General features: G+C 46.0%; 1 protein-coding gene across 1 annotated transcript in view; it reads right to left on the bottom strand.

Moving 5' to 3' along the window:
• Positions 1 to 24,141, bottom strand: part of TNFSF8 (TNF superfamily member 8) — a 31,553-nt gene extending 7,412 nt beyond the window's left edge. The window contains exons 1-2 of the mRNA XM_005901081.2: positions 23,650 to 24,141; positions 10,485 to 10,527 (exon numbers count right to left, since the gene is read on the bottom strand). Coding sequence (XP_005901143.1) covers positions 10,485 to 10,527; positions 23,650 to 23,844 — 238 coding nt within the window. The 5' untranslated portion in view covers positions 23,845 to 24,141. The remainder of the gene's footprint in view (positions 1 to 10,484; positions 10,528 to 23,649) is intronic.
• Positions 24,142 to 24,696: the final 555 nt, after the last annotated feature.

The raw sequence follows: 24,696 nt of genomic DNA, 5'->3' as shown, positions 1-24,696 counted from the left end.
AAAGGAATCGCAGAGAGACATGTCTGGCTGTGTCTCTTTGCTTGGAACCCCTTTCTGACCCACTGTGACTGTGGGATCAGGGCCAAGCTCCTCCCCATGGTATTTGTGTTCCGTTGTGTTCTAATCCCTAATGAACTCTGCAGTCTCCCCCCTCGCCTTCCCTCTTCCCCCTGTTGCCTCTTGAACTTGTTCCACCAGTAGCAGCAGTGGTGCTGGGAATAACAATGCTAGCTAGTACATAATAACGGATGGCTATTTTCTTTTTACTCGGCTAAGCCTGCTACATGCATTCTTTTATTTCATTCTCACCATCACCCCACAAGAAAGGTACTCTAGAAACTTCTCTCTTGTATATAAGGAAATTGAGTCTTTCAAAAGTTATGTGGCTTGTCACATTTTCACAGCTGGTCAGTGGTAGAGGGGCAATTCAAGCTGAGGCTGTCTGACTCTAATGCCTGAGTGGAATTTTGACCATTCTATTGGAGGTTGGGCCCTTGGGATGCCCCCAATTACACCATGCTGGCTTTCCATTTCATCTGGAATCCCCCTCTTCACTGGCAAGTTGTGCCTTGTTTAAAGCACTGCCTGGTAGCCACCTCCTCTGGGAACCCTTCTCTGACCTCTCCTTCCATTTATTTGCCTTCTCCATTGGACCATGAATCCTCAGGGCAGAGACTACTGTTTCCATACCCCCACTGCCAGCCCAGAAGATACTCTGTAAATGTTTGTCGAGCTGAATCATGTAGTCTGTCTCTACTCCTTCCCTCTGTGGATGTCAGCTCAGCTCTCAGGGCTTGAGGAAGGGAATGCGGATGGTTGGCCTGGCCTCCCCTTCCGGGCTGGATGACACCTGGCTTCATTCTGTCCTTGGTTCTGCAGGTCAGGTTAGATTACATGGGAGGTTAAGCTTCAAGCCCTCGGCTCAGGCCAGCATGTCACACCGTGAACAACTCTCCTCCTTGGCCAAGGACCCCTCACACCTTGCCACTCATGGCATCTGTCAGGTGAGCTTCTCTTAACAGGTGGATGTAGAAGTACAAGCCTGGACTCGCCTCTCACACATGCAGGTTCTTTTTTTTTTTTCTTTCCCCTTTGGTCTTTGTATGTTTGTTGGGTTGACCTCAGCTGTAATTCTGAGAAACCCAAGGATGGAAAAAAAAAACTTACTTTTGAAGCTTTTGCATTTCCTGAAGTCAAATGCCATGGTGTATCTTAGTTTTTCTTTTCTTTTTTTTATCTTAGTTTTTCTTAAAGAATCTGTTAGATGTTTCGAAAAGATGGGAAAACAGAGGCAACTCTCTTGAAGAATGACATCACTGAGTTGGCTAAGGGAAGGGACTGGGGAAGCAGGGCTCCAGAGGAGCTCTCGGTGGAATGGAACTGCTGAATGTGGAGAGGAGCCTAGGGAAGGCATGCTGCTGGTGCTTAGCGACTTTCAAGGCTGTTAGGAGGGCCAGGGCTGATGGGGGCTGGCTCTGTGGGCCCAAACAGCATGGCTCCTGGAAGTTTAAGGAGATGATGCACTCAGCTAATGGCGAATACCGCTCTTGTCCCCATTTCCCGGAGGAGGCAGTGGGAAGACTTTCATTAAGGACATACAACACACATTGCAAGTCACAGTGCTGGCAGCTCAAATGTTGGACCAGTTAGTGCTGTTCAGTGATGTGTTGGGCTGGTGTGAGAGTCATGTGGCTCTTGTCAAGACCTAGATGAATATTCCATGGGTCATCAGCCATGTGGCTTTGAGTCTCCTTATCACCCTGTGAGCCCATGATGTAATCTTTTTTGGTTATGAGACAGGAATCCTATAGTATTCCTGGAAGTTTGAATTTGGGGAGCATTGGAAGCAAAACACGGAGAAGGCAATGGCACCCCACTCCAGTACTCTTGCCTGGAAAATCCCATGGATGGAGTCTGGAAGGCTGCAGTCCATGGGGTCGCTGAGAGTCGGACACAACTGAGCGACTTCACTTTCACGTTTCACTTTCATGCATTGGAGAAGGAAATGGCAACCCACTCCAGTGTTCTTGCCTGGAGAATCCCAGGGATCGGGAGCCTGGTGGGCTGCCATCTATGGGGTTGCACAGAGTCGGACACGACTGAAGCGACTTAGCAGCAGGGAGCAAAACACACTTCTGTTTCATTTATTTCCCAACCAAATTAGCTGCACTGAGGGGTTTAATTTGAAGAACTAAAGACTAGGGAGGGGAGGGGAGAACAGTCCGCACATCATGGCAAGTGGATGGCCCGGGAGTTAAAACCTAGGACTTTTCTTTGGGCAGTTGTGTCTCATGCTAGATGAAGAGCAGGGTGGATCAGATGATCCAGAAGGGCCCTTCTAGCTGATTTTAGACGGCTGTGTAGACTCAGCTGTACACTGCCAGGCCTGCTGCAGGGACACGAAGTCAGTCCCAGCTCCAACTATCTATCTTTTGAGCACGTTGCTCTACCCCATCTAGGAGTCTGTCTACACGCATTAAGATTTCCGGATACCTGCGGCAGTAGAACAGAGTGTTTTAGGTCTGGGAATAACCTAAGTTATGAACAACCTGGTTCTGTAAGGGTTTTCATGGTTCATAGAACTGGAATTTCCCTGAGAAATCATTTGGCCCAGCCTTGGTAACTACATAACACATGTGCTCCCCAATGCTACCCCCATAGCAGACTTGTCCGAGGTCACCCCATGAGTCAGTGGTGGGGCCGGGCCACAGTCTGGGACCCCTTGCTTCTGTCGGGCATTCCATCTTTCAGACAACTCAGGTTCTTCGTGAGTACCTGAGAACCAAGGCCTTCAGGTGGGCAAGATTTGTAAGCCATCCTCTCAAGCTTTGGTCTCTTCTAGAAGGATCATGACATTTCCTTGGGCTTTGTTAGGAAGCCTGGAGAGAAATATTTGCCAACAAAACCCTCCTGGTCAGGTGCATAGAAGACAGAGATAGGGAGAGAGATGCTGCTTTAGGTGGTTGGAAGGGTCATGTTCTAGATAGAAGTCAGAACAATGCAACGTGAAGATGGGAACCCTCCTTGAGATCTCAAAATATTAGACCCGAGAGGACCATCGGATGCCAAGCTAACTGTGACCCTAGATCTGTGAGTGGAGAGGCTGAATCCAGAGGGACTAACGGTCTGGCTCAAGACCCCACAGTAGGTTAAGTGGCAGAGCTGGGCTCAGAGCACAGAGTTCCTGACTCCTAGTCCTGGGCTCTGCCCTGGTTTTTAGTTTTCCCATGGAGCAGAGAGGCTTTAAATGTAGGAAGAAGTGGGTGTGCAGCCGCCATACACACTGGCCTGAAAACTGACCAGACAGCTGTGCATGCCTGGAAAACAAGTGCTAATGAGCCATCTGGATTTCCTCTTCCCGGGGAATGCCAGCAGGTGACTTCAGGTTCACGGGCTGAACCCTGCCAAGTAACAAGTCAGGGGCTGTCAGGCTTCCATTAAGACGCAACAATGCCCAATGGGCAAAACAAGCCACACCTACCACTCCAGCCAGAAAGTGTGTGGTCTGAGTGCCAAGTACCTTCCAGGTTAATACTGGAGCAAAACAGACACAGCGCATCTCAAAGAAAGCACCTGGGTTCTGGTCAAGGCTTCTAAAATCAGACCTGTCCCTTCCTGTTACTGACCCTCAATTACTGCATCTGTTAAGTGGAGACAGCAACAGTCAACCCCAGCGTGTGCATGTTGCGAAGATGCAATGAGGTTATGGATGTCAAATGGCCTGTACAGCACACGGCTTGGAGGAGATAGCCCAGCACGCGGTAGACCCCTCTTCCCCAACTCTTCCCTTGGTTCTGAAGTAGCACAGCTTAGCAGCGCTCTTAGCAGGCTCGTCTGGCCAATGAGACGCTCGTTAAACCAGAGCCCACGACATTATCTGGTGGACTGGTTTGTTAATTATGTACCTAAGTGTTTGAGGCCATCGGATGGTCTCAGGACAATGTGAATAGCCCTTCGTCATCTGTTGAAAATACTTTAATCCTTCCAAGAAGGAGAGGAATTATCCTCATGACTCTGCGTCTACCATGTCCTGGCTTCTGAGTTCCACTCTTTTGGCGCGATATCCAGGAGAGTCGCAATAGCGACATCTAGGGGAGAGCCTCGCCATTGTCAGTGGAATTCGGAATCACAGTGAATCCCTAACCTCAGGGTCTTTTCAGCTGACTTCAGTGCTCCGGTTTCCTTGGCTAACTCGTCAAGGAGAAACTCCAGAATAGGCCATTCGTTAAACAAAGGGCTAGGTAGCCTTGGGTTTACAGACGGCATTTGAGGAGTAGCTGTTCTGACATGCTCAGTGTTAAACATCGAAAGTCACCAGTAAATACAAGTTGAGATCAAGTGAAAATTCATTTGAATCCCTTGAAGCTTCCTTGGGATTTTGAGGGTTTTGTTTTTGGCCACATGGCACATTGTGGGATCTTGGTTCCTGACCAGGTATTGAACAGGGCCCACAGCAGTGATGGCACAGAGGCCTATCCACTGGACTGCCAGGGAATTCCCTTGGGGTCTCTTCAATCCTGACCTGTTGCAGTATGTAAGATAAAGCTATCTGACTTGATGTGTAATTCCTGGAAATTCACTTATACTAAGTGCAGATTGAATTGATATTTTTGGAGGGTATTTAAGAAGCACCTTTAAAGTCTAATTGAAAAGGCAAAGAGAGATCTGCTCATGTCTGGCTCCCATTTCCTGGCCCAGGGCTTGCACAGCAGGGCTTGCAGAAATTTAAGACAACACGTGTGGTGTCCAGAGAGCTTGGATGAAACATGTAGTGAAGCCAGTTTGAGAAACAAACTCGCTTTCCTTCCCTCCTTGCTTTCTTTCCCTCCTTCCTTTCTAACTTCTGTCCTTCCCTCCCTCCCCCGCCTCTGTTTCTCTTTTTCTCCTCTTCTCCAAAGTGAAGGATGGGGATTTTTCTCCTAGATTTAAAGACTTGTGACATGTGTATGTGAAAAATTCAAGTATAAGTGTTAATATGCGCCTCGATGATCTGAATTCTTTTCCTTTTTCTTCCCCTCCTCCTGTCTACCCCCCGCCCTCCACCGCATCTCCCCCTCCCTCTCCTCTCCTCTGGGTGACAAGGGGCAGGGATTAGACACAGATGGCTTTAGCACTCTGATGGCCTCTCCAGGACTCTGTCCCACCTTATTCTGTGTGGCCCATTTTCTAGTTTATTTCTGTTAGAGAGAGTCCTGATCCCGGTTAGCACTGCCTTAAGAAAAAGACACTTTCTGAGTGAGCTTTGAGTGAATAGGTTTAAAGTAAACACAAAGGCAAATAAGTTCTTTGAGGCCTGTGACTACGTGAAAAGCAGTGACCACTGAGCAGTTGTATCCCCACTTAGTGTGGGGGGGGGGAAACTACGACAACCAGCGGACCGGGCAGTTAGGTCCAGCTTTGTCCACCTGACAGACGTGAGGTCTCTGGTTGCTGTGTTCAGCCCTTCTGGAGGAGGATGCTGCTGCATCTCTACCTGCCTCTTGTGCAGCCTGCATCCGGATCCCAGCTACATGACCCCAGGTACAGCGGGCGATTGCTGAGCAACCAGCTCCTTGGTTTAGTTTCACTGCCTTCCATGGGCAGCTTGTATTGTTTCTTTGGGGGTGGGTTCACTAGCTGCAATTAGCTAACCTTATTTGATCTCTTTTAAATGCCCACGTTTTCCTTTTAGCAGAGGGAGTGGGGGAGGAGAGTAGCTTGCAAGCCAGGCAAACATGGGACATTGTTGGAATGGTATTACGAAAGTGGTGAGAGAATCCTAAGATATTTGTTTGCGAGATGGGGAACACACAAGAGGGGTTCAGGACTCCTCCAGGTGGTCTATCCACTATTTCCACCTCCTCAGGGCCCCCAGCAACCTCTGGATATTAGTGTGCACGTGACGCTCACAGGAAAGGCAGACTATCTTAACTGGCCACGGTGGGGGTGGGGGGAGGATCCTCCCAGTTCTTAGGATCCTCCACTGCAAAGCTGGGGCCTGAATTTGGCCTCCAGATCCCCTGCCGTGGGCTGTTCATGCTCCCCACAGCCCTGGCTCTCGTGCAGAGCCATGTGTGGAGGTGCCTTAGTGGCCTGGAGCTCAACACCAGAGAGCAGGCTTCACTGACGGGAAGACAAACAGCTACAGGAGCAGGAGTGGAGGAGTGCAGAGAGCCCTGGGGGGATTCCTGGCCTTGGAGCCCTGGTGGGGACACTACGGAAGCACGGTCCTGTTGCACTCAGCATCTTGACCATGACATCCTGGATAAGCCAAAGAGCTCCCAGGCACATCAGCTTGGATTTTGAGGTCAGGCCCCACTCCTTGCTAGCTGTGCAATCTTAGGCAAGTTGGTAAATCTCTCTGTTTCCCTACTTAACAATTATCAAGGGGCTAATAATTATCCTGGGATTTGTTGTGAGACTGCACGAGTGAATCACGAAGCCCTCGGCCCAGTGCTTGGCCCAAAGCAAAGGCCCCATCAGTGTTTACTATCTTCATCCCATCACATCCTCGCACCTGCCTAGCTGGGGAATAAAACAAAAACTGATTTACAAGTCGTCTATGGAATGCAGGTAAGAACTGATATTTGGTTGTTGGGATGTTGGAAATGCCTGGGGCTGAGGTGATCAAAATTATTTTGCAATGAAGTCAGGAGTTTGAATTTCTGCCGAGTTTCTGAGGGGAAGTGATGGGTGGTGAAATTGGGAAGAAGGACATGGAAGCAGGTGGGGGTGGGGGGTGGGGGGTATGTGTGCTAGAGGGCTGAACCCAAGGGAAGAGTGCTCCTGAGAGTGCCCCACCTGGTGGGTAGAGTGCAGAGGCTTCGCGATCACGTAGGCTCTGAAACTCCATTCTGCTTCCATGTTGGGAGGCACCACCCCACCAGCCTCTCCACATCCCTAAATCCTGCTGCCAGCTTTGCTGCACACACACGTGGGTGCTTCTGGAACTCTGGGGCGATCAGGCATGGGGGCTTGTTCTGGGGTTGGGGCAAATACAGCACATACATGAGAATGCGTGGGATTCAGAACGTGCGGGAGGCAGGAGACAGGAAGGAGGATGCCGAGAAGCAGCACAGCCCCCCTCTCCCGGCCCCCGCGTGGCAGACAAGAGTCGTATCTGTGGTCCCTCTGAGCAGCTTTGTGAGGGAGCCCCTAGTGACTCTGTTTGCTAGAGGAAGGGAGAAGGTCCTCCTCCCGGGGCCCTGCCTGGCTGTCCGCAGTCTCAGCTGAGCCGCCGCCAGGCCACCGGGTCCTAAGCACAAGAGCGTGGGGGTGAGGTGGCGGTCTGCCGGTGACAAGTCTCCTGGCCGGGAGTGGGAGGTGAGTGCTGGGACTCAGACATCCTCTCCTTACAGAAAAGGCTTGGCATTCCATGGTTTCCCTGCAGCTAAGTGTCGTCCTGTGTTAATGTTACTTTGGTGTGTGTTCCTGGCCCTGTTTGCTAAGCTCTGGGCTGCTGCTGGCTTCCTAGTGGACAGTTTCCACCGGCCGGCAGCACAGGGCTCCCTGGTAAGAGTCCAGCTTCCACTCTCATCCACCTGGGGGGCAAACCACACGCTGCCCCCAGAGCCTCCTCCCTGGAGCCTCTGGGAAACAGCGCTCCTCTGCCCGGAGTGTCTTGCCATGGTTTTTCCAAAGGGAGTTCACTGCCTCTGCCTGTTCACAGGGGGTTTGTTGGGGAGGAGGCTGTGCCTCCTGCAGGAAGCCTGCAGACTTCCTCAAGATTATTAGGAATCATCTTTTTAGACTTTTTTCTTCTGTATTTACATATTGAAGGAAAGGTTAGAATATCATAAAGCATCACAGCTGGAAGGACCCTTCCCGTTCATTCAGTGCACCATCTTTGTATGTTACAGACCTGCCCTGAAAAACGCAGCCTGCTGGTGTGGAGGTCAACTCTGGAGCCCAGGTCTTGCTCCAAGGTGGTATTCTTTCCACCTCATCTGACCACCGTGTCTGTAGGTGGTCAAGTTAAGACAGGTGGAGACTTTCATTAAGGACCACACACAGTAGGTCACTGACATTTTATGGCCAAAGCACATCATGAAACTGTGTATGAGCCCCTGTGTCCTTGTCTTAAAATGCCGACTCAAGAGTCAATGATTGGGAAATGTGAAGATGTAGAAGCAAGGAAGAGCTGTTGGGCTAAGAAACTGGTAACAATCTATAGACTATAATTCAGCCACATAACAGAATCACTAAACTCCCAGTTTCCTGAAAGATACAGATAAAGGCCTGACACACATTCCTAAGTTGTTTTTACAGGAAGCAGACCCCTTTCCAGATGAAAACTGCTGACCACAAGAACATAGACCCTAGACTGAAACCAGAAGGTTGACCCAGAAGGTTGACGATGCTTGAAATTTCACCTTGTTGCCAACCAATCCAAGAATGAGCTGATCACACCCTGCTCCTTGAACACAACTCCTCACTACTGCCTCCAGGGTAGGTCACATCGTCTTCAGGGCATGGACCCACTGTGGCCCGCTTTGCCCGGCAAAGCAGTAAAAGCTTTTTTCTACTTTCTCTTTTCTACTTCACCCAAAACTCTGTCCCTGTGTTTCTATTCAGCACCAGTGGACAGAGGCTGAGTTTTGGCAACAATCATGTGGGGCTAGAGAAGAGCCCTGGATTCTGACTCCTGCTCTGCCATCAGTTCCCTAGACGACCTTCCAAAAGTCACCTTGATTCCCTGGGCCTCAGCTCACCACCTGCCAAACAGGACTATTAATCCCCAAGCTGTTTGCTTATAGGATGGAGGCTAAGATAAATCTAGGGTAAGAGTGGGAAGGTCTTTAACAAGAGTTTCATGGCCCTAGGGAGAATTATTAGCATTTTTAAATCTGGCTGCAAAGACATTGAATTGTGAACTGTGGTTGGTTTTACATTAGTTTGTGTTCTGATATCCACAGTGATGGCCCATATAAGAAGGGATCTGATAAGTGTTCTAGTCCATGGCTGCCAAAATTTTAAATTTCTATAGACCAAAATAATTACTTCAAAACCAAAACTAAGGACTCCAAAATGTAAATTTCAGTGACCAGTACAGAATCGGCAGCTTCTTATTTTGCCTGTTGTTGTTCAAACAAACAGACAAAATAACTCTGAGTAAAATGCAAACCAACCTGATTCCCATCTGTATCAACCTCGTGTTGTAAAAGAAAGGACATTTTCACACAAAAACAACATAGAAAAGGACATGCTCTCAGAGGAAAGTATAGTTGACTGCAGGAAAAGGGGATCACTTGTGAGACCCCCTGTAGTTGACAATCTACAAAGCCTAAAATGTTTACTGTCTAGTCGTTTACAGAAGAAGCTAGCTAGCTTCTGCATTATGCCATGCTCCCTTCTGATGTGACAGTCTACAGAGGCTTGGTGGGAATCGAGGTCTCATGCTAAGTAATTTCAGCCAAAGTTCAGCTATTGTTGACAAAGCTGTAATTATCAGTCTGCTTTGAAATACACAGAGTGCTGCTCATTTAGGGGATTCTGCCCTTACTTTCCAAGTCTCTGGGTGACAAACAGAAGGAGAAGCAGAGCTCAGGGTGTCCTGAAGGAACTCCAGGTGTGATTGCTCTTGTGTGAGGAACTGTATCCACACACGTGTGTCCTCTGGTCCCAAGCATGCCCTGGTGTGTCTGTCCAGGTGCCTATGATGACCCACTCTTTCTCTTAGTTTTTCCCTCTGAGCTGTCTGGTCACCCAACTGTGCTTGCTGTCTAGGTTCTAAAGGTGACAGGACTGAAGGTTGGTGTTCTGAAATGAGGACATCTGGGTTCTAAGTTTGACTCTACAATACCCTGAACAAGACCCTTCACTTGGTCTTACTTTTCCTTTTCTGTGCAATGAAAACATATATCAGATGGTCTCAAAGTTTTTCACTTTTCCATGTTAACCTAACTCTGCATCTCACCAATCTGAGGCTAGTAGAGACAACCTATTGATTAGTGACTTTAGTGATAGAAAAATATGGGGCATGGGAAGGTCTGTTTGACAAACCCTCAACTTCATTATGCATTTGGGCTGTAACCAGTTATTTAATGATTACTATATGTTGGTCACCATGCAAAGCAGTTTCCAGAAGAGATCTAACAGTTTCTCCAATACCTTCGTGAGGTTGTTATTATTACTCTCATGTCATAGATAAGGAACTGAGTTTCTCAGGTGGGATGTAGAGCCAAGATTCAAATCCACACCACCTGACTCTAGATGTTAAGCTCTTAACACAATAGCGCTTTGTGTTCCTCTCTGGGTCCATGGGCCAGTCTGTCCAGAGGCAGCCTTTTCACTAGTGGGAGAGTTGAGGGCTGGTGGGATAACGTGGGGACGTGAGTGCAGCTCAGAAGCCGCTCGGAGGAATGGAGATGCATCAGCTTGGCCCTGACAGCCCACCTCCGCCCCCACCCACTCTGTTGGACACTCACGATGTTTCTGGTGGTTAATCATCTGTGATGTGATATGGACTATCCCCTGCACAGTTACTCCTAATTCCAAAGTCTTACCTCCTTTAAGGGGGAATTGGCCCGGCGGGTTGGGAATGGAGTCCTGAAAGAGAAGAAAGAGAAAAGTTAAAAAAAAAATGGATGAGGATGTCGTCAGATTGAAACAGCTAGTCTTTTTCTTTTTCACTTTGGTTGCCCTCAAAGTATTGTGTAATCTAGAATTTGTGTTCCATCTGACTCTTAAGATTAAAAAAAAAACAAAAAACAAAAAACGAATTCACTGACTTAGTTTACATGAGCTTTACAACCTGTTTATCAGAAATAATATTGGAGGATTACTATCCACGTTTCACAGGTGAGGAACTGGAAGCTGAGAGGTAAAAAGTTTATGGCCATCAGGGGCAAGAATCTGCAACTCTTAACTTTCAGTCCAGCGCTTTTTCTTTTCACCACCACGTGTACTACTTTTTCTTACTTTTGTCAACGTAAGGCAAACAACTGTAGTGTATAAATACATGTGGGCTCTTTTCTTCTATGTTTGATTCAGCAAACAGTGAAAGTATGTTGTAAATATAGCTGGGAAGGTACTATTTCTCCTGTGGTTGGAAATTCTGAATTGATAGAATGACTATGTGCCAAGCATTGTGAAGATACCATAAATGATTAAATTGGGCCCCTGTCCTTGTGGATTTATTGCAGATTTACATTTGACTCTAATATCTAAATACTTACATAACATGCTGCTGCTGCTGCTGCTAAGTCGCTTCAGTCGTGTCCAACTCTGTGTGACCCTATAGACGGCAGCCCACTAGGCTCCCCCGTCCCTGGGATTCTCCAGGCAAGAACACTGGAGTGGGTTGCCATTTCCTTCTCCAGTGCATGAAAGTGAAAAGTGAAAGTGAAGTCACTCAGTTGTATCTGACTCTTCGAGACCCCATGGACTGCAGCCTACCAGGCTCCTCTGTCCATGGGATTTTCTAGGCAAGAGTACTGGAGTGGGGTGCCATTGCCTTCTCCATTATATAACATAAATAAGCATAAATGTATATTATTTATGTTAACATTCACCTATGTTTTATTTATTCTAGAATAAGCATAACTGTATATATAAATAATCACACAGTTAAGAAAGAGGTTGCTGGCAGACAATCTGAGAGCAGATTGGCTCCTGAAGGAGGACCTGCGGGGTTGGGGAATGGAGGGGAGGAAAGGAGGTCTTGCTCACATGTTCTGAGCAAGTAAGCAACAGAAGCAGATGGGCAGTTTTTCACCCCAATAAATTTTTCAGAAGCCGTTCTCTACGTCTGCGTCTCTATGTCTTCCCTGTAAACAGGTTAATCGGTGCTATTTTTCTAGATTCCATATATATGCCTTAATATGTGATATTTGTTTTTCTTTTTCTGACTTACTTCCCTCTGTATAACAGGCCCTATATTCATCCCCTTCGCTGCAACTGACTCAAATTGGGGAAGGAGTGACTGAAGTCGCTCAGTCGTGTCCAACTCTTTGTGACCCCGTGGACTGTAGCCCCCCAGGCTCCTCCGTCCATGGGATTCTCCAGGCAAGAATACTGGAGTGGGTTGCCATTTCCTTCTCCAGGGGATCTTCCCGACCCAGGGATCGAACCCAGGTCTCCCGCATTGCAGGCAGATGCTTTACCATCTGAACTGAAGGGTTTAGAGGCCGTCAAATGGACATGACCTATAAAGGCAATTCTGATGGTTTTACATAGAAATGACCTCTAATGGAAGAGAACACAAATGGGAACTATTTGAGATACATTTCTATGTAAAATGTAGTTTGCACTTAATTCAGAATTTTAAACGAGCACTCTGCAACCGAGACCAAATATCAATTATCTCTTGAGGTTTTCTACTATGTACCAACATCAAATCTACATAGGAACAAATGTTACTCCTGCTTTTCTCTTCTATATCAAATGTCCTGAAGCCTTTGTGTCTCTCTGGAGCGAGGCCGAGTTTCTGAAGGCACATTCAGGGTAGGGCAAATTGAGAAAGTAGCACTGACATATATATATATACACACACAGACTATCATGTGTAAAACAGATAGCTAGCAGGGAGCTCTGTGTAATAGAGGGAACCCAGCCTGGCACGCTGTGATTGACCTAGGGGGTATAATAGGGAGCAGGGGAAGACGGTTCAAGAAGGAGGGTGTGTGTGTATATATATATATATACACACACACACACACATGTGTGCTAAGTTACTTTAGTTGTGTCTGACTCTTTGTGACCCTATGGACTGTAGCACACCAGGCTCCTCTGTCCATGGGATACTCCAAGCAAGAACACTGGAGTAGGTTGCCATGCCCTTCTCCAGGGGATCTTCCTGGCCCAGGGATCGAACCTGCATCTCTTATGTCTCCTGCATTGGCAGTTGGGTTCTTCACCACTAACGCCACTTGGGAAGCCTATATATATATATATATATATATATATATATATATATATATATTTATGACTGATTCTTATTGATATATGGCAGAGACCATCGCAACATTGTAAAGCAGTTATCCTCCAATTAAAAAAATAAAAATAAATGAAGCTAAAAAAATTCTTCAGAGACTAGTTTTCCCACCTTGGGCTCTCTCCGCCTTTCCCCCACCTCAACCTTGGAGACACCCCTCACTGTCCTGGCAATAAGGAGTGAAGTATCTTTTGACCTACCCAGATCAAGGTCTCCTGTAGTGCATTGGATTGAGATATTAATAAAGACCTAAAGAAATGTGAGCATTTTCATGGATTAAAACAACTTCCCAATGTCTAATCGAGCAAGAAATTAGTTGCTGCTTGCATCTTATTTTCTTAGTGTTGTGTCAGAACACCTAGGACCATCTAGAGTTCTCTTTTTATTCTGCCACTGCTCTAGGGACTCTGTCCTTTTCCTTCCACTGACAGCTCTTCTGATCAGTGACTCTCCTCTCCAGCCCAAGTGGATGGTCCTGAGTCGAGGAGGTCTCCTGAGGCACAGCCCTGCAGAGCACTGATCTGGAGGAGGAAGTCAGTATAAACTCGAGGGCTTCAGCTTATCAGGGGAAAAGAAATGAACTTGGCTTGGAAGGTCCTTTCCTATTTGCTTCCATAGTCTATGATTTTACTGCCTTGGCTGAAAGCTCTTAACCTAATAAACAGCGCGGTACATCTGTGGTCTCTCAAGTACACACACAGTTCAAAGGAAAATCTGATGTCATAGATTCCCCTCCTGGTTGCCTCCTGAGACAACAAACAGCCTTTCATAAGTTAATAAACATCTGGCTTACTGCCAAGCATGTCCATCGATTAGTATGATGTGCACACATGTGAAGAAAAACATCTGCATTTAAGTGTGGTGCTGAGATGGTGGACTTCATTGGCTGCCCTGGAACATATCCAAGGACAAGGAGAGAATGCCAGAGCAACAACCCCCGAGGAGCCATCGCAGTGGCTACTGGCAATTGGGAAATACCAGAGAATTGTACATTCAGCACATGTCAAATGGGCACATCGTGTGTGCCAAGCTCTAAGTCATTGGAAGACATCCTGTGGATTTTATGGCTCAATCATTAAAGCAGTCGTTCAGAACATACAGATAAATATAGAACTAGAATTGCAAGTTGTGGCAAGAGCTACGAGGGAGAGAGGCAGCATGTTTCCAGATAGCACTTGAACATGTGTACGAATCACTTGGGGAGTTGTTAAAATGAAAATTCTGATTCAGCAGATGTGGGTGGAGCCTGAGAGTCTATTTCTGCTAAGCTCCCAAGTGACAGCAGAGCTCCTGGCCCACAGAACACAATTTGAGTAGCAAGGCTGTAAGAAATACTATCCGAGCAGAGATCTAATTTAGGGGAGTCTGAGTTGGTGAAGTGGGGGTGTGGTCATTTGAAGGCTCTCTGGTTTTCTAGCTTCAGACAGAGGATGTCAAAAACAACATGTCATAGTACAGGGAAGAATCCTGTTGCTTAAACCTTAGCCCAGGACCCATGGCATCCAAGACAGAAGCGTGACTTTTGCTGCCTTGAAGAGCTCCTGGCATGAGAACAGGTCTCCATAGCTTCCCTTAGCTACCCCCAGTAGACAGGATCAAAGGATCAGGGCCAGAGGGGAGCCAAGGCATCCTTTAGTCCATCAAGCCAATTTTCACAGACAAGGAGACTGAGATATTTGTGAGTTGGTGGCAGATCCTAGAATGAAATTCTCCAGTGCCCTTTCTATGCCCCAAGAGAGATGCTGTCTGCAGAAGCCATGGATAGACCAGCTCACTCTCCTTCCCCTCCACCCATGCGCCCTCCTGTTGGCCGTCTTTGCATTTGGAGGCGGAGAAGTAGGGTATAAAGAGATGACAAATTACATTTTGTTGAGGACCCTCTATGCCCTTGACACTATGCTGAGTGCTGTCCGTTTATCTACTCCTCTTTAGTAAGGTACCTCCCAGTCTAAGAATTCTTTCCCAAACCTAGCCTGGGGATCTGGGTCTTGGCTGGAGAAATGTGAACTACCATGCTTAGCAACTTAGCTTTGAGGTAAATAGTAAACAGGCTAGACACAGACAGAAGCAAATGGGCCCTCCCAGGTTTTCATTCTCAGCTCCATTGAGTAGCTTCCTCATAGCTCAGTTGGTAAAGAATTCGCCTGCAATGCAGGAGACCCTGGTTCCATTCCTGGGTTGGGAAGATCTCCTGGAGAAGGGACAGGCCACCCACTCCAGTATTCTTGGGCTTCCCTTGTGTTTCAGCTGGTAAAGAATCCACCTGCAATGCAGGAGACCTGGGTTCGATCCCTGGGTTGGGAAGATACCCTGGAGAAGGGAAAGGCTACCCACTCCAGTATTCTGGCCTGGAGAGTTCCATGGACTATACAGTCCATGGGATCGCAGAGTCGGCACAACTAAGCTACTTTCACTTTCACTTTCACTTTAGTAGCTCAGGAAACTTGGTTTCCATGTATACCAACCAGCTACATTTCCTTAAGTATGCTTCTCTCTCTGTCTCTTTTTTTTCAGACTCTGAGTATCTCATGGGTATCCTCAACAATGTTTCTGTGTATGGAGGGAGGAACCCTCCTTACATTTAACCTTTTTGTTCCCAGGTGAAATGAGCTGTTCCAGTCATCTTCTCTGCCTAGGACTCTTTGTTTTCCCATTTCCTTTAATCACTGTGATTGCTAATAATTCCTCTCTCTGCTGGATTATTGACATAATAAGATATTATACATAAAGTTATGGACATTGTCAGATATTATGCATAAAGTGTTAGCAAGTGGTTGGAAATGGTGGCTATTTTGGTTACCCTCTTAATCCTAATGAAGTGTGTAATTTGTCTCAATACCTTGAAAGGTTTATTTCTTTTCACAGAGCAATCCTGTGCAGGGAAATCAGCTCCTAAATCTACTTTGACAAAAGATGCCCTCTCTTATTGAAAATGGCCAAAGACAACTGATGTTTGGACTATGCCAGGTGGCCTCACATCTTGTAAGGTGGGCCATGGAGACCTTTACCAGGAATGCCTCTCTTATTTTTGAACTAATGTGATTAAGCACTTAATGTGGGTACTTCAGAGGGGATGACAGAGGATGAGATGGTTGAGTGGCATCACTTACTCAAAGGATATGAGTTTGAGCAAGCTCCAGGAGTTGATGATGGACAGGGAAGCCTGGCGTGCTGCAGTCCATGGGGTTGCAAAGAGTCAGACAAGACTGAGCAACTGAACTGACTGACTGAGGGTACTGAATCATCAGGGGCTAAATGCTTTACATGCATTAACTTATTTTATCTTTACCGTAAGAATTAGTGATTGACTGAGACTTAGAGAAATAGCTTAGTGGCTAAAGGTCCCTTAGATGGTGAATAGGAGGGAAAGGATTCAAACTGGGGCATATTGACTTCAAAGGCAATGCTCTTCAATCCCAAGCCACGTTGCCCCTCTAGGGTAGGGCAGGATGCAGCTGGGGCAGAAAATTCTCCTGAGACTCCATGATAAAGTGGATTGAGGTCCTAGAAAATTGTCCTCGGTAGCCTTGGTTTTGCTAATGTTAGTGAAAGTGGTCGTTGGAATACAGGGGCTTAAAGCAGTGCTTCTCTCACTAGGGGTCTTGTTAAAATGCTAATTGTGATTCTGTAGGTCAGGGATGGGCCCTTAGGTTTTACATTTCTAATGAAATGACGAAATCATCTTCCAGATGATGCCAATGCTTTGGGACCAGGGACACACTGAATAACAAGGTCTTAAAGACAAGTGAACTCTGGGAGTTGGTGATGGACAGGGAGGCCTGGTGTGCTGCAGTTCATGGGGTTGCAAAGAGTCGGACACGACTGAGCGACTAAACTGAACTGAACTGAACTGAAAAACATTACTCAACACATAGTCAGAACACTGAGGTCTGCCTGTCCACAGGAATGGGGGAAATGGCTACTGGAGGCTGAGTGTGGAGCTGAGCTTATGGATAGGTTCAGAAGACCTTCCTAGTCTGTTGATGGGGTGGCTTCCTGTCATCTTCTATCTGTGCTTCTTGCCACCTGGCTCTAAGTCCTGCTGCTCCCTGGTGCAGTCTGGACTGATCTCTGTTCTGCGCCTGGCCTTACTCCGGCCCCACCTAGAATGCCTGGCACCATCTCCTCTTGCTCCCATCCTTTCAATGGAGAGCTCTTCTCCACTGACGCATGCCAGCTAGCAAATACAGAAGAAGTGAAAGAATTAGGCAATCATCATCCCTCAACCCTCAGTGCATTGGCTGATTCAGTTGAGGGTCATCACCAAAGAATGCCAAAACCATGGAATGAAGGATCTTTGAATGCCTTCGAAGTATTACCCTGTAGATTACTTAATAAAAAAGATTAAAGTGGTTTACTAAGAAGACTTCCCTGGTGGCTCAGATGGTAAAGCGTCTGCCTACAATGCAGGAGACCCGGGTTCAATCACTGGGTCAGGAAGATCCCCTGGAGAAGGAAATGGCAACCCACTCTAGTACTCTTGCCTAGAAATTCCCATGGATGAAGGAGCCTGGTAGGCTACAGTCCATGGGGTTGCAAAGAGTCAGACACGACTGAGCGACTTCACTTTCACTATGAAGACAGACAGTGGTCATGCCTTGAATCAACTGACTAACTGTTATTGCCAATAATGGGGCAACCTGACATATGCTTCTAGCCCTGCTGCGAAAAAGAAGAATATAACATTGCTTATGTCCTTTTCTTGCCCAAAATGTTTCATCTGAATATTATTGTGAGTAAACACTGACAGGCCCAAAACGTGACAATAGAACTGTCCTGGATCCTTTGAAAAAGTCAGTGTCATGAAAAAACAACAGAGAGCAGAGGAGACTGTTAGATCATTGCTTCTCAAACTTTAATGAGCATATAGATCACCAAAAAAAAAAAGTGAAGTTGCTCAATCGTGTCTGACTCTTTGTGACCCCATGAACTGTGGCCTGCCCAGCTCCTCCATCCATGGGATTTTCCAGGCAAGAGTACTGGAGTGGGTTGCCATTTCCTTCTCCAATAACCTTATTAAAATGCAGAGTTTGATTCATTGCGTCTAAGGTGGGGCCCGAGAGTCTGCATTTCTAATAAGCTCCCAGAGCCACCTTTTAAATAGTAACATTCCAAGGTAAAACAGATGAAACCATTTCTGTATGTGACCTGAGAGTAGATTCTGGATCGAGAAACAAAAGGCACAACAGCTATAGAAGACGTTTTTGAACAAGTGGAGGAAATTAAAATATGGCCTATGTATTATTATAAACTGATGCTGCCAAGATAACATTAACTTTCTTGGCCATGATAATGGCACGCAGTAAGCAGGAGATGGGTGCTGAAATGCGTGTGGGTGAAAGGTCACCCTGACGGAACCTTTCTTTCATATTTATAGAAAGGAGCAGAAATATGGCAAGATACCAACACTTACTGAATTTAGGTGAAAGATTATATGGGTATTTACCATTCTACTTTTCAGTAGGTTTAAATTTCTTCAAAATAAAACTTTGGGAATCAGACATGATCCTTTTAATTCTTGGAGGAGGCTCAGCTTCCCTTCTAACCTCTTTTGCAAACCCCTTCCTCACCCCGAGCAGAAATTGTCTTCCTCTCTTCTGGTCTATGGCAGTGAGTGCAGCGCTTGCATGCTACGTTACTTCAGTCCTGCCTAACTCTTTGTGACCTTATGGATGGCAGCCCACCAGGCTCCTCTGTCCCTGGGGATTCTCCAGGCAAAAATACTGGAGTGGGTTGCCATGCTCTCTTCCAGGGGATCTTCCCACCCAGGGATCAAACCTGCATCTCTTGCATCTGCTGCATTGGCAGGTGGGTTCTTTACCGCTAGTGCCCCCTGGGAAGCCCACATTTAGTGCCATTCTGCCCCAAATTCAAGCACGTGAGGGTTTGGGCCTCACCTCTCCAACTTAGAGTTTCCCAGAAAACAGGGCTCCCACCTTGTCCACTTGGGTTCTTCCCTTACAGCTTAGCCTAGGGCTTTCCCTGGAGAAGTTGCTCAGTGGACTTGTTCGGATAAATAACTGACTGCATTGGAGAGAGTAAGTTGGATAGAGAGAAGTATCACAGGGCATTTCAGTTCAGCCCTGTAGTTTATCTGGAGTGGAAACAAATCTAAAACCTTGCCACCGTCACCTCCAATCACTTCCCCTAAATTCAACTCTCGGTGGGGAAGTAGAGTGGCATTGGAAGGGTAATTTTTTTTTTTTTTTTAATAAAAGGAGTTTTCTCTGTTTATAAAGGGAAAGAAGGCAGTTGCTTTCTCTTCTTTCTAGAATGCATGAGCCCTTCCTTACTCTAACATTGTGAAATGTAAATAGATGTCTCCAGGGGCTAGACAAGACCAGGCTTCTTGTTTATAACAGAAACATGTCTTAAGATTGAAGGCCTCCAAGCCAGTTGAACTGTGAACACCTCTAGCGTCAACCTTATTGCTGTTGTTTAGTTGCTGAGTTCTGTCTAATTCTTTTATGACCCTATAGACTGAAGCTTGCTAGGCTCCTCTGTCCATGGGATTTCGCAGGTAATAATACTGGAGTGGGCTGCCATTTCCTTCTCCAGGGGATCGTCCTGATCCAAGGATCAAACCCTCATCTCCCACTTGGCAGGTGGATTCTTTATCACTGAACCACGTGGGAAGCTTGTCCACCTTATAGCCTATATATGATCTATTTATAACCCTTTGTCTCTGGAGGAGATATGAGAAAATTTTTTCTCTTTGCTTTGCTGTATAAGTTGTGTGACATTTCATTCTGACACAAATGCATATACTCTGTTGTAATTACTTCATAAGAAATCAATTTTCTTTCTTTTCCATGAAGATCTGTCTCTTTGTTGGTAGGACTTCTACTTCCTCAAGAGTATTGTGTACAATCTCTTGAAAAATACACATTGCATTCCCACCTCCAAGGATTTATCCCACAGATAGACTTGCAGATGTGCACAGTGAGCAAAGCTTCTAGAGAAAATCTTGTGTCCTTCACTAGACACAGATGAAATATGAAGTACAATAAAATGCTATGTGACTCTTCAAAAGAATGAGATAGACTTCCATGTATTGACATGGAAGGATTTCCACGATCTATTAAGTCAATAAAGCAAGCTGCAAATTTACGGGTTTGCTATAATGACGTGTGTGTACTATATATTTATAGAGCATAGATTTTTGGAAAGACATGAAAGAATCTGTCAATTGTCCTTATCTCAGGAAAGAGGAATTGGTGGTTGGGTGGAGAGGGTGTGAGAAATTTCTACTTTTTTCTTTGCCTTTGCTTACTATTTACTTTTCTTAAACCACGTGGATATAATATTTTAAATGAATATAATGGTTTAAAGGTCAGTAAAATACAGCCACTTCAGAGACTTAAGACAATAGGCAATAAGTTCCATAAGTAATATGAAAACAGAGATATTTTTGGCTTTGATCAAGGTTCTATGTCCATTACTTAGAACATTACTGTCCTGCACACAGTAGATGCTCAAGAAATCTTTAAGGTTGAAACCTAAGTTCTTTGCCTCTCCCAAGGAATTTGCCTTTGGAGTTATTTGGTTTTCAAACCAAATCTCAAGGCGATCTTTGCCGATTTTCCTACATGCCCTACACTTCTCACTTTCCTCATGCTGATCCATTGGCCAGGAATACTCTCTCCTCTGATCTCTGGAGACCTGTTTGAAATTGTGCACATTTCTCAAGCCAAACTGAAACTCCAGTCTCCAGTGAAGTTTCTCTTAGATCTGCCTGGGAAAACATTCCATCTCCGTAACTTGTGGTTTCATGGTTAGCCCTATGTGCCTACATCCCATCACTTATTATATATTATAAGTTAATTTTGGTTTAAATTTTGCCTGTACATGTGTCTTTTTATTTAGAACTGTGACTTCTGGGGGCTTCCCAGGTGGTTTTGTGGTTAAGAATCCACCTGTTAATGCAAGAGATTCAGGAGACCCGGGTTCAATCTCTGGTCAGGAAGATTCCCCTGAAGGGGGAAATGGCAACTCATTCCAGTATTCTTGCCTGGAAAATTTCATGGACAGAGGAGCCTGGGAGGCTACTGTCTATGGGGATGCAGAGTCAGACACGACTGAGCACACACACAGTAACAGTGGGGACTTCTTAGGCCAGTAGAACCAGCTCATGGTTCTCACCTTGCCCCCACCCACCCTCAGAAGACTGCTGGGTGGCCATCGATCCATTTCACTTTTAATAACTGGGCTATGAGTTTAAGGTCCTTAGGTATCTCCCATTGATTCTTTTATTGGGGGTCCTATTAAGAGTCAATTCATTTGTCTAAGTTGTACCTGTACTAAAGCCTCTTCCCACAGGAACCTGGTAACTCAAGTTCAAGGAGATAACTCTCTCTTCTTAGTTTTTCTGACAGTTAATATCTGAATGAATTATTGGAAATGGTATGTATAAAACACTTAACTTGTATATCACAGTACTTTTAAGCAAGTTACTGATATTTCTCAGGCTAAGAAATCATAGTACATCAAACCCTAGAGTCAGATTGTGAAGTGAATCTTTTCATCTCCCAGAGTGAGGGGAAGTCAAGGAATTGGACGCCAGGAAGGACACACTCCCAAGAGAAGAGGAGGAAGGGAGATTTTTTTTTAGTGCTGCTGTGGCTGTCTGTGTCCTTAAAGGGAACAGTGGCCTCATTAAACAGCCAAGCAGTCTTGACTCCCACTTTCTCAGGACAATTTAGGTCAAGCCCTGTCCCCTTTCTGTTCCTCGTTTTCCACATTTACAAAAATGAGGCAGAAAGATCCACTCCAGTTCCTTCATGGAAAGAATCAATTCAACCAAATGTGGGACTTGAATTAGGAGCATTCTGGAGCTCCTCCTCGCTTTATATGTCAGCACCACACCACGTACCAGGGTTATATCTTTCTCTCTCTCTTTTCCCCTCTTTCCTTCTTTCTTTCTCTCTCTCATACCAGTTCTAGCTACAATCTAACTGAAGACATTTTCGAAGGCCACTTTAATTTCTTTTCTTTGGCTCTTGCTGTAAAATGATACACCTCTGATTTACTTCAGATTAGAATTACAGAAGTTATAGAGTCTGTACAGAATAAAAAGGGTCCTAGAAGGTAATGGCACCCCACTCCAGTACTCTTGCCTGGAGAATCTCATGGACGGAGGATCCTGGTAGGCTGCAGTCCATGGGGTCACTAAAAGTTGGACACAACTGAGCGACTTCACTTTCACTTTTCACTTTCATGCATTGGAGAAGGAAATGGCAGCCCACTCCAGTGTTCTTGCCTGGAGAATCCCAGGGACGGGGGAGCCTGGTGGGCTGCCGTCTATGGGGTCGCACAGAGTCGGACACGACTGAAGCAACTTAGCAGCAGCAGCAGCAGAATATTCTCAAGTGTGTTATTCCTAGTAGATGTAGATGAGCCCAATAAATGATGAGTTTCATAAACTTTACAATCTAAGTCTCAAATGCTAGCAATTCTGTTATCTTTCACTTTTATGGAGGTATGAGTTTCAAAGCTTCATTTAAATGTCAGTTCTTGAGGACACTTGAGAAGCAGATACCCAAGCCTTTTAAAGCCTGGTTCTTTTCAGCAATCAATAAGGTAAAGAGCATTCAACCTAAGACAACTAAAGGAAACCAGAACAAATTCTGCAGGATTGAAATACTATGAAAAATGAGAGCTTTGAAGGAATAAATAGAAATGTACGTACTTTGAAGGGGTGGTAGTATTGAGGGTACAGTTCTTAAACTATCAAAATTACTTCATTAAAAATTCATGAGCAATATATACTCTCAGTACAGTATTTTCTCTAAAATACATCCTGGTGGATTTGCTGTAAACACCAATTTCCTAAAATACGAATAAGCTTCCTCCTTCACCTCCTCTGTTTTCATAGTAATTCTTACCATTTACTTATAAAAAACAAAGGTAAATTTCCTGAGACCGCTTAACTTCACAGTGTGTACCCATAATTGCTTGTAGTTTCGGGGTTCTGAGCAGTCTCAGAGGGAACAGGTGTGAAAAACATTTCTACCTTCTGCCTCCATGAGCTGTGTTTTTGTGACACACTAAGCCCTTCAAAGCAGTGGGTCAGGAGGAAGCTTTGAACTTGTCTTGTGAGCTTTAACACTGACATGTCCAAGCTCTAAAGAGCCCTGGTCTTCTCTCTGGCCTCCTTTCCTTGCTCTCTTTTCTTGTTTTGGCCTCTGAAACTTAACTCCTGGCTAGAAAAAGTGCTTAGCATTGGCCGAGGCCTCTGAAATCTCAGGAATGTCTGGACTGAGAATACAGAATCCTGGAATCTGCTCTGAAGTCATCAAAGACATGACACTGGTTGCACAAATGTGTTATTAAGTTTCCTTGTCTCTTCCATCTTTAATAGAAGTCTTTAGATCAGCAACAGTTATTATTTTTTTTAATTGCAGTATAATTTCTTTAAAGTGTTGAGTTCATTTCTGCTGTACAACGAAGTGAATCAGCTATACATGTATGTGTATATATCCCCTTCCTCTAGGAAAATTTCTCAAGGCTAAAAGCTCCTCTCCCTTCTTTGGCTCAGGTGTATATAGAAAGTTTGGAGGTGATGGCTCAAGAAAATTTTCCCTCAAAAAGCCAAATTATTTGAGAGGAGTGAGTTTCCCGTTTCTTTGCTCCCTCTCTCTGTTGATGTTGGTTCTTTGCTTCGTTTATCCCGAAGTCTCTGTGGAGAAACTGAACATAAATCAGAAAGGAAAGGCAAAGAAGAGAAGTCCACTTACCGTCTTCTGAACTACCAGCACCATAATGGTCGCCACAGCAAAGACGAGACACAGAGCCAGCGAGGCCGTGGTGAAGCAGAAGTACCCGCGGCCCGTGGTTCCCCAGTGGCTGGTGACGGAGCCTGCGGGCACATGCATGGCTGTGTCTTGAGACGGGGCCAGTGGGTTGAGTGCTCGCTGCAGCCCTGGGTCCATTCTTATATAGGCTTCCCCACATCACACCTTATCTCTCCTCATCTGATTCGGTTCTGGGCCCATCTCTGTTCCAAGAAGGATTCTCCCCCTGCATCCTGGATCATGTGACTTGGAAAAAAACCTTCACCGGCTGCCTCACGAAGAAACTCTTCTCTGGGGGCGTGAGGCGAAAGGCAGCAGGACGGGTGGGGGACAGGCTCATTTTTCATCGCCAGGGATCAGTTTGAGTGAAGAGAAACTGTAGCTATAGAGAAGGTGGCTGATGTCAGAGGCCGAGTAGGAAAATGACGGTTTCCCTACGCTGCTGTGTGTGTGTGTGTGTGTGTGTGTGTGTGTGTGCGCGCGCGCGCGCGTACACACAAAGCAGCTGCTGTTTCAGTCAGACTCAGCCACAAAACGCCTTCCGGCTTGAGAAGCTGCACGTTCTCCTCAGCGCGGCCTGTGGCTCAGAAGTCCTCATCAGAAAATCTCTCTCTGCTGGGCCTGGAGGGCATGGCAACCCCTACTCCAGTATTCTTGCCTGGAGAATCCCATGGACAGAGGAGCCTGGCGGACTACCGTCCGCGGGGTCACACGGAGTCAGACACGACTGAAGCGACTTAGCACACGCAGGGAGGCTGGATCCCCCGGACCGTGGCAGAATGACTCAGAGGGGTTGATGATGTTGGCTCCTCTTAAGAACTGGAAATGCTACCAGATCTCTGGCAAGGAAGAGCCCACAAATGTGGAAGTTTCTCCACAGGGAGAAAAGCTTAATGGCAGGATGAAATTGGGGGACAGGTTCAAAGATGCTGTCTGAGAGCAGCAAACTGGCAACACCGATCTTTTGAACAAAAAAATCCTCCAGAGTAT

This window comes from Bos mutus, chromosome 8, assembly GCF_027580195.1.
Source record: "Bos mutus isolate GX-2022 chromosome 8, NWIPB_WYAK_1.1, whole genome shotgun sequence".
Classification (NCBI taxonomy): Eukaryota; Metazoa; Chordata; class Mammalia; order Artiodactyla; family Bovidae; genus Bos; species Bos mutus.
Note: the sequence above shows the minus strand (reverse complement) of the source record. Positions and strands in the feature narration are given on the sequence as shown.